Source organism: Sciurus vulgaris (assembly GCF_902686455.1).
Source record: "Sciurus vulgaris genome assembly, chromosome: 18".
Classification (NCBI taxonomy): domain Eukaryota; kingdom Metazoa; phylum Chordata; class Mammalia; order Rodentia; family Sciuridae; genus Sciurus; species Sciurus vulgaris.
The window spans coordinates 876048-885401 of record NC_136479.1 but is presented as its reverse complement, the minus strand read 5'-3'; the positions used below and the strand labels follow the sequence as shown (position 1 = coordinate 885401).

General features: G+C 61.7%; 1 protein-coding gene across 1 annotated transcript; it reads right to left on the bottom strand.

The window, feature by feature from the left end:
* Window positions 1-1888: 1888 nt before the first annotated feature.
* Window positions 1889-3358, bottom strand: SSTR5 (somatostatin receptor 5). Its single transcript, XM_079120252.1, has one exon. The coding sequence runs from the start codon at window positions 3343-3345 to the stop codon at window positions 2254-2256; it is 1092 nt and encodes a 363-aa protein (XP_078976378.1). The 5' UTR covers window positions 3346-3358; the 3' UTR covers window positions 1889-2253.
* Between the last annotated feature and the right edge of the window lie 5996 nt (window positions 3359-9354).

The following is a 9354-nucleotide window of genomic DNA, read 5'->3' as shown; positions in this document are numbered from 1 at the left end:
TCTGCAGGCTCCCTCCGATCTCTCCTCTCCTCTCGAGCTAGGGTTGCTGCAAGTGCTCCTCCCCGGAGGCCAGGACCAGGCATGGTCTGCTGTCTCGGGCCCTGGTCTCCCCACCCAGGCTGTTCCCTCTGCCTGGAATGCACTTCCTGCTCAACGCTTAGCTCCCCACGATGGAGTCCCAGTGGGTGTGCAGTAGGTGCACACCTGTGCTTGTCCGAGGACACACGCTTTAGGTCTGCCAGGCCAGGTGCCAGCAGTAATGAGATGTGAACCAGGGTCTGCTGTGGGGAATCTTCAGAGTCACTGTCCCCCTGGGCCTGAGGGCAAGGGCCACAGGGAGGACCCCAGAGGGAGGCCACATGCTGTTCAGGTTGGCCTGGGGGGTCTGCCCCCAACACAGGCAAGGCCACCAGGAAAGGTGGCCAGATGAGCACCTGCAGCCAGGTGAGCGTGTGGGTCCTGCGGGGCTGCGGGGTTGGGGTGTGGGACAGAGGGACAAGGGGTCCCTGGCTGGTGTCTGGATAAGGCTACTGGTCACAGGGCCTCAGACTGAGCAGGGCGGGGCAGGAGGCTTCCAGGAGGACCAAGGGTTCTCTGAGGGGCGCGTTCGGCATTACTGCTTCACTGCAGGGCCTGTGGGCCCCTCCCTGACCAGGAGCTGGCCTGCTGGGCTCAGAGGGCACTCCGCGGGCCCCGCCCGGGACGGGCCCCTCCACGCCAGACCGATGGATGGGAGAGGGTGGTTTGGGCAGAGACTTCCGAGCCATCTGCCCTCCCAGGCTGTTCCAGCAGGTGCACCTCTTCTCCAAATCCTAGGGGAGGCCTGACGGACGGCGGGAGCTTCAGACTGAGCAGGCCTCTACCTCTCCCTGGACGTCTCTCCCCGGACATGCCTTGGGAGGCTGGCCCTGTGGGACCCACATGGAGAACACTTCACACCCTGCCGAGTGGCTAAGCCCAGGTCCCCACAGCCTGGGCCCCCAACACCCCCCTTTGTGACTCTGCCACCCACTCCCAGCCTCGTCTGGGTTCAGCGGGCGGCTGGGCTGGAGGCCTCATACCTGCCATACACTGGTTCCCGCTGGCTCACTCGGCTCCAGGGACAATATTTGCTTTGGGGAAGAATCAAACATTTATTCTCTAATTCATTCAGGGAGCAGGTTCTCGAACACAAGTACCCTCAGCACACAGGACGCGTGTCCAGGCTTGGCCTCTGGCTGAGGGTGGCGCCTGCCGCCCAGCAGCATGGCCTGGCCTTTGTCCTGCCCAGCTCTGCTCAGCCTGGCCCTGCACCCTCCTAGGGGGCTGGGCAGTTCTAACCTAGAGGAGGGGCCATTCCTCAGGGCCCACCTGTTGGCATTTGTGCTGACCTGCACAGCGTGGTCCCTCCAGATGGCTACGTGCTGCCTCCTGGCCCAGAGCCCCGCTCCAGGCAGAGGACCTCAGGGACGCCTCCCTGCCCCTGGCGGGGCCCTCTGGGCTAAACCCCCACCAGTGTGGCCATGCTCGGTCTCTGTGCAGGCCCCTCCCCCCAGCCCCACCAAGGAGCCTGGGTGGTCCCTTGCTCTCCTACTGGACAGAGGTAACAGATGCAGGGCCATGTAAGGTGGTGGAGGGCAGGCGGGTGGGCAGAGGCCCCAAGGAAAGTGTGTCCACTGGGATCCCAGTTCATGCTGGCTGCCCAAGGCCAGCATAGCTTTGCATCTTCCACTCTGAGGTCATTGTGGTTACAGGGCCAGCAAGGGGCTGGGGTGGCCGCTGGGCCCCGGGAGCTTGGGGAGCAAAGGCTGGAGTTGAGCGTACCATGGTGTCTGTGACCAGGTGATCGGAGCTCAAAGACAAGGGCACATGCAGTGAGTGGGGCAGAGCCCCAGCACAGACTCGGGTGGGCCATGGGCTCACACCAATGGTTGGGAGGCACATCTCCCCACAGCTGGCTGCCTGGACAAACCGCTCTCCAGTTTGGACAGCTGATGTTGGCTGGCCAGGATCGGGGCCCAGGTACTTCCTGGGGCACAACTGAGCCCCTTCTTCCTCCCCAGAACCTGGCCTGTGCAGGGGGACAGGATGGTGGCCAGATGGTCACTGAGACACCAGTCCTGCCGTGTCCACACCCAGCCTGGCCCCCTCAGCCCCATCCTCACATGGCCACTGAGGAGCATCCACCTCGCAGCCCTGGGAGGGGCACCTTCATGCGCTCAGGGCCTGGGCTGGGCACTGGGCAGCCACCAGGACCTGGACACTGCTGTGGTCTCACAGCCGGCTTGTCTGTACACGCCCGTTGGCCTCACAACTGCGCACAGGCAGCGCCACCTCCTGTGGCCGCCCGCTCTTGTCCAGCCGTGGCTCCATGGTGTCTGCATCCTCTGCACCGTAGCCCCCACGGAGGCACAGAACCTTCCGGAAGCTCTGGCGGAAGTTGTCAGAGAGGAAGCCATAGAGCAGGGGGTTGGCGCAGCTGTTGGCATAGGACAGGACCACCACGAAGAAGTAGAGGCCGGCGGAGGCGGGCTCCTCAGGCAGCGTGAAGGCCAGGTTGACAATGTTGACGATGAAGAAGGGCAGCCAGCAGCCCACGAACACCAGCACCACCACCACCACCATGCGGGTCACCTTGCGTTCCGACCGCCGCCGCCGCGCCTGGCCCACGCGCACGCCCGCCGCCTTCACCTTCACCACGATCAGCAGGTAGCAGAGGCAGATGACCAGCAGTGGTCCGAAGAAGCCCAGCAGGGACGTGTAGGTGATGAAGGCAGTGCCCCACAGGCCCACCGGCTCTGGCCAGCTGAGGTTGCAGGTGCCCCAGCCCTCCTGGACATCGGCGAAGACCAGCAGCGGCAGCGACATGAGCAGAGAGAAGGCCCAGACGGCCGCACTGGCCAGCTTGGCCACCCGCGGGCGGCGCCACCGGGCAGAGCGCAGCGGGTGGACCACGGCCAAGTAGCGGTCCACGCTCATGACCGTCAGGCAGAAGATGCTGGTGAACTGGTTGATGCCGTCCAGCGTCATGACCAGGCGGCACAGGAAGGGGCCGAAGGGCCAGTAGGAGACAGCGTTCTGCGTGGCTAGGAAGGGCAGCCCCAGCATGAGCAGCACATCAGCCACAGCCAGGTTGAGGATGTACACGTTGGTGACCGTCTTCATCTTGGCGTGGCGCAGGACCACGTAGATGACCAGCGTGTTGCCGCCCAGCCCCACCACACATACCAGCAGGTACAGCAAGGGCACCAGCACTGCCCGGGCGCCCACCGAAGGGGCCGGTGCTCCCTGCGTCCCGTTGGGGCCACCTCCAGGGTCAGCCGAGGTGTTCCAGCCCTGCGTGGAGTCTGGGAACAGGGGCTCCATGGTGGAGGCTGAGGCCGAGCGGGGGGGCCACGGCCGACTCTAGAGGGAAGGACGGGTGCGGTGAGCGGGGCAGACAACATTCCTTCCTCCTGCCCGCTCCATCCCGCCCGATGGCGGGTAAACACGATTAGTCATGTTCAACTGGGCCGGGAATCACATTAAGCAAATCGTTTGGAAAACAAGCCCAGGGAGGAAGGAAGAGCCACCACGGTCAGCAGGAGGGTGTCCTGCTGAGCAGAGACAGACCTGGCTGTCGATAGCCACCATGGCCGCCCTGTGACCTCCCACTCTAGTCCCCTGGCCCAGCCACTGATGTCCTTCAGTCTCCCTGAGGCCTCTTGGAGTCTCAGAGCAGGTGTGCAGCACCCAGCCGACCTGTAGGCCACACGGTGACCACAGCCCAGCTCTACTGGGAGAGAGGGAGGCTGGGCTCCACAGGGCCTGGGCCTTCCTCCCCTAGGAGGCTCTGCCAGCGTCCACCTGGCTGTAGGCAATGCTACCCCTGGCACATGGTGTCCACCTCCCTGCAGCCTGTTTTGAGAAGCCCTGCACCTGGACAGTGGCCACGGCCTGAGCACTCCAGGGCAGGTGACATGGGGCTGAGTGATGGGAGAAACAGCACAGGAGCCAAAAATGTATAGAAGGTGACAGCAAGGAGACAGACCAGGAGGGCACGGGGCTGGAGGAGGACATCGCATAGCAGGTCCAGGGCAGGCAGGTGTCGAGTGCCTCTTTCTTAAGAAGATGATGCTCAAGGGGAAGTGGCCACCTGCCCAGGAGGAAGGGCACTGAAGGACAGCCACCCTGGACCCACGGAGCCCCTAGGTGGTGCCACTCAGCACACTCAGCCACCTAAGTGACCCGTGCCATGTCAGGGGATCCCCACACCACTGCCAGGACAGGGGATATCACGGCCTGGGCACGGGCACGTAGCCTGGAAGACAGGGAGGCCTCCCTCCCCTGGGGTCCACACCTGCACCTCCAGGTCCGGGCCAGGCTCCTCAGCACTGGCGAGCCAGCCTGGAGAGTCACAGGGGGATGGGCCATGGGCTCACCTTAGGCGCAGCAGGGCCCTGGGAGTTAGCCTGGACTGCTTCGTGTGTTAGGGTCCTCAAGAAAGGCCTGGACAAAGGTTGTGAAGGAAATTGAATTTTGATGGGAAGGTGATGGGGACGGAATCCAGCGGGTCACACTAATCTTCCCAGGCTGACCTTGAACTTGTGATCCTCCTGCATCAGCCCTGAGTTGCTGGCATTATAAGCATGGTCACTGCACCCAGACCCTATAAATTGACTTTTAAAAGTAAAACGAACAGGTGTCTATTTTTAAAAATAGAACTTTGACATGAATAAATACAGTAATTTAAAATGCACAAACAAAACCTAAGCCCAGCAAAGTTGGGATCAGCTCCAGTCTGGATTATCCGTGTTGAACAGATAATCAGTGAACTAAAGGGGGCTGAGGGAGCCCAACACAGTGGACTAGAAGGTCAAGCAGGGCTACAGGGCAAAGCCAGAAAGGGCAGAAAAGTGTCTCCCAGAACCGCAGACGAACTGTGCCACCAGCAGAGGAAAGTCACAATAAACCCCATGGCCACTGCGCAGCACAGCATCAAGGACAAGGAGGGACCAGAGTCAGGAGGGAAGCACCACCCGGTGTCAGGACAACATGCTTCCATCAGCAAAGAGGAGCTGGAAACTGGTGCACCCCGGAGAGACCAGGCTGCCACTTGGAGTCCTCCTATGTGGGGAGCCCTGAGCCAGAAAGGAGAGGGCCCCGGTGCTGGGTGGGTGCTGTGAACATTCCTGAGGTGTGCTGCAGCCTACCTACACAAGGTCGAGGCAGATGACCTTCGGAGGTGACTGACAGTGATCTAAGGCGGTGCCAGGGAGACCTCTGGCTACACTCTGAGTCCTTGGGTCTGAAGGCCTGTCCGGGCCTGGGAAAGGGGTACCCCTTGCTTCAACCTGCATCTGCACGTGACCAAGAGTGAGACTCCCCGAGGAGTCTCAGACACAGGTGCTCTGAAAGCTGGCCCTGGAGGACAGCAGGGGGCTTGCTTGCCTGTTCCCAGGTCCTGACCCCAAGGGCGCCATCACATTTCCAAAGGAAATTGAACATTTAAAGCTACGTTTATGGCTCCCACAGCCATCCGTGGAGAGAGAACTCCAGGAGGGCTGTGGTCTGTGACAGCAGGCACTGTGAGCAGGTGAATGAGATGAATGGGTTGTGGTCACCCTCCCCCCAGAACACCAAAGAAGGGCTTCCAGTCCATGTCCCTTGAGGCCCGAGTAGGGCTAGACAGAGATGGCCAAGCAGCCCTACAGGTGGGCTGCCTACTTGTGGGGGTGGCTCAGGCCCTCTCCATCACAGACCCTGGACTCTTGAACACATGATTGATCTTAAGTAAGTTCCTCCTGTCTGCAGCTTTCAGCTGCTTGGGGCTCCTGAGGCCACTCCCAGGCACCCAGTTGCCCAGTCCCAAGAGAGCTCAGCAGACTCTCGGGCTCCCACCTCTGCTGTCCTGTAAACATTTCAACTCCCCAGCTGCACTTCATAGCAGCAAAAAAAGGAAACAGGCCCCTGTGCTGTTCCAGCCTCTTGGAAGCTAATACTGCAAGGCCATTGACCAGAAGCAGCAAACTTAGTCTCAAAAAGTATGCACCTGTGAAAAATTGCCCTGGGTCCCTTTTAGTGGGGGAGGATTCAGCAGGAAGGAACTGACAGTGGGGCCTGTGGCGCCCAGAACCTCCCCAGGAGAGGATCGACTCAGCTGGCCTACTCTCGTGGCACCAAGAGCAGGCCTGGCCTGCCCACCTTCGTCCAGGCTGGCCGTGTGCTGCTGCTTCTCTGAGCCCTGGCAAAGTTACTGAACACAAGACATAAGCTCAGGATGAAGTAGCCAGTGCAGTGCCCGGCACTCAGTCACTGCTCCCAGGCCACCCCACGTAGCTCAGCTTCTTCTCCCCAGCATCAGGAAGGGCACCTGCCCAGGGTCCTGGGAGAGGCAGGTGGGTTGGGGGGCCTGGGACTCAGTACCTAGTCCCTCTAGGCCTGGCAGCCATGGTCAGGTCAGCCCCCAGTGAAGTCTGCCTCAGCCAGCATCATCAGGTAGCTGCAGCTAGGGCACTCCCCTGTCCCTGCCTCACTGGGGGAGAGCACACAGGTGTTTTCTTGTGTGGCAGGAGCCAGTATGGACTGCATCCTGGCTAAGACAGCAGCCTAATCCCGCACCCTCCCCTGGACAAGTTCCTGACCTCTGTTTCCCCTGTTGGGAATCACCTCCCCACCAACAAAGCTCTGGCTGCACAGCCAATGGCAACTCCCACTCCTGCCCCTCCAGTGTCCTCAGGGCAGTCTGGGGCCAGGGGCGGTATCCTCCCCACATTGGGGGAAACAGGCAGGTGAGTAGGCAGTTCAGAGCTGCACAGACCCTCTTAGGGGCTCAGAAGGGCCTGCATGGTCAGGAGATATTTCAAGACCACCTTCAACCCCTTCAACTTCTTTGGAAATCTCCACTGTTACTTCCCTGAGGAAATCAGTGCTGGCTCTGGTCCCATCCCAACCCCAGGGCTTGGGGACTGTTCTAACACACTTGTTGGAACTGTTTGGTTTTGGGTGACCTGGCTCCTAGCCTCCTTGCCTTGGGACATACCTGGCAGCTGGCAGGACCTGGGTTGGACAGGGCATTCTTGATTTCCTGGAGGGGTGGGTGCCAAGACAGTACCCAGCCTCGGGTAGGTGGGGGCTCTGTTCCCAGCCGGCAGGCTCGCCCCAGCCTTCCCAGTTGCGGAAGGCACCTCCAGAACCCCAGGCCTTGATCCTGCACCAGGCCTTGGGCCCCAGAGCTGATTGGCTCTGCCCACAGCTTGGAGACCCTTGGCTGGGTGCATGCCACCTGCCACCACCTCCCTCCTCCTTCCCCCACGCCCAATCTAAGACCCCACCTCGCCAGACATCCATCCTGCGCCCTAGGCTCCTGCTGTCTCCAGGTTTCCTGAACTCCCACCGGCCCCAGCCTCCGAACCCTCCTGGGTCACCGGTCCCTGCTCTGGGGACCAGCCCACGGCGGCGTCCACAGTAGGGAGATCCTACTCGGGGGTGCGGTGGGCAGAGCAGGGTCACCTGGGTCCCTTGTAGCTTCTGCCCTGATCCTTCTGCACACGGGGTGGCCTCCAGAACCAGAGGCCTGAGGGCGGCGAGGGAAGGGGGCCGAGGAGAGACAGGGTGCAGCTGCCCAGTCCGAACAGCAGACAGAGGGGGACATAGGGCACCCGCAGGCGAGTCCCGCGGGTGCCCCGGGGGTGCGTGGGAGCCTGGGCGCGCCTCAGGTACTGGGTGCGCAGCTGGACCCCAGACCAGGGTTTTGCGCAGAGCGCTGAGACCTTCGGAGACCGTAACCTAGACCTGAGCGGGACCCCGGGCAGGGCGCAGGGCAGGGCGCAGGGCAGGGGCTCCCGCGCGGGATGCGGAGCGCGGGGCGGCGGCACTCACCTGGCCAGCGGCTCCCTCCGGTTCCCGAAGCAGCGTCCGCGCAGTGATCGCTGCTCCGGGCGCCGCGAGGGGAGGCGGTGGGGCGGGGGCGGGGCGAGTGCGGGTCGGGCGGGGGCGGGGCTCTAGCGGGGGTCGGTGTGCTTGCTGCGCGGGGGAAGAGGCAGGATGAGGGCGAGGTGGGGGTGTCGAGGCGGGTCACGTGCGGGCGGGCGGCCGAGCTCCGGAGCGAGTGGGTGGGAATGGCGCGGACACTTCCCCTGCCCGGTTCCCCGCGGGTCGCCAGCCCTGGCCCTGGGTCATTCCCAAGACCTCTGCAGCCCTTGTCCCGTAGCCCGTGACTCTGATGACGGTCCCTGCCCCCACCCTGCTCTCTTGCTGTCCACTCTGGGTCGCAGACCAGTGGAGGGCCAACGGGGTCCCTCTAGCCTCCTCCTAGTCTGAGGAAGGAGCGAGGTTATGGAGGACACTCTGAGATGGGAGGAGAGGAGAAGGGGTAGAGGGTGCCCCCAGCCAGTTCAGTGGTCCTGGGAATCCCAGGATGCTTTGTGCGCGCTGGTTCATCTGCGGCAAGGTCTGGCTGTAGCAGAATGGGGTTCCCTGGGGCCAAAGCACAGGTGTGAACCGGGCAGGTGTGGCTGGGCCATCAAGGGCTAGCCCCTGGTTTTAACACGGTTGAGACCTCTTCTGCTAGGCAGAGACCACCGAGTGGGCCTGAGGAAACCCCACCCCAAGGCCCTTCCCCCGCTCCTGGATCCCGTCCACTGTCTGAGTGAATGAGGCCTCCTGGGATGGCGGTGGAACCGGAGGCACCAGGGCCTGGAGGAGCGTGGGGAGCAGCCTAGCTGCCTGTCCACAGGTGGGCATGATGTGGATCCCCTCCGGTCGATGCTGGGCAGCTCCCTCCTCAGGGAGGCTAGGTACCTGGACTGTCTTCTTCCTTCCTTCCTTCCTTCCTTCCTTCCTTCCTTCCTTCTTCCCTTCCTTCCTCCCTCCCTCCCTCCCTTCCTTCCTGTCTTCTTTCTTTCCTTTCTTCTTTCTTTCCTTCCTTTCTTCCTCCCTTCCTCCTTTCCTCTTTCTATTTTTTGGTATTAGGGATTGAATTGAGGGTGCTCTACTACTAAGCTATATCCCAGCCCTTTTTATATTATATTTTGAGACAGGTTCTCACTAAGTTGCTGAGGCTGGCCTCGAACTTGGTGATCCTCCTGTTTCAGCCTCCTGAGGAAATGGGATTACAGGTGTGTGCCACTGCACCTGGCTTCTTTTTCTTTGTTATGTTCTCTATGACTCCACGTTTCCTACCAGGAGCATGGATTCTGTTTGTAATGAGAAAAAGTGCTCGGAGAACCAGGAAGCCCAGCCTCAAAGCCAGTGCCGGCTTTTCTGCGGAGGCCCTGGCTGGTCCCTGGGGCTCACAGTACCCTTCCCTAGTCAGACTTAGATCTTCCAGCTGCCCTTCTCCCACCCCCAGGCCCCAATCTCCCAGGGGGCTGAATGGACCCCACCCCTGTGGAT

Coding starts and splice junctions, on each gene's coding strand:
- SSTR5 (XM_079120252.1), bottom strand. CDS start 3,345: ATGGAGCCCCTGTTCCCAGACTCCACGCAGGGCTGGAACACCTCGGCT.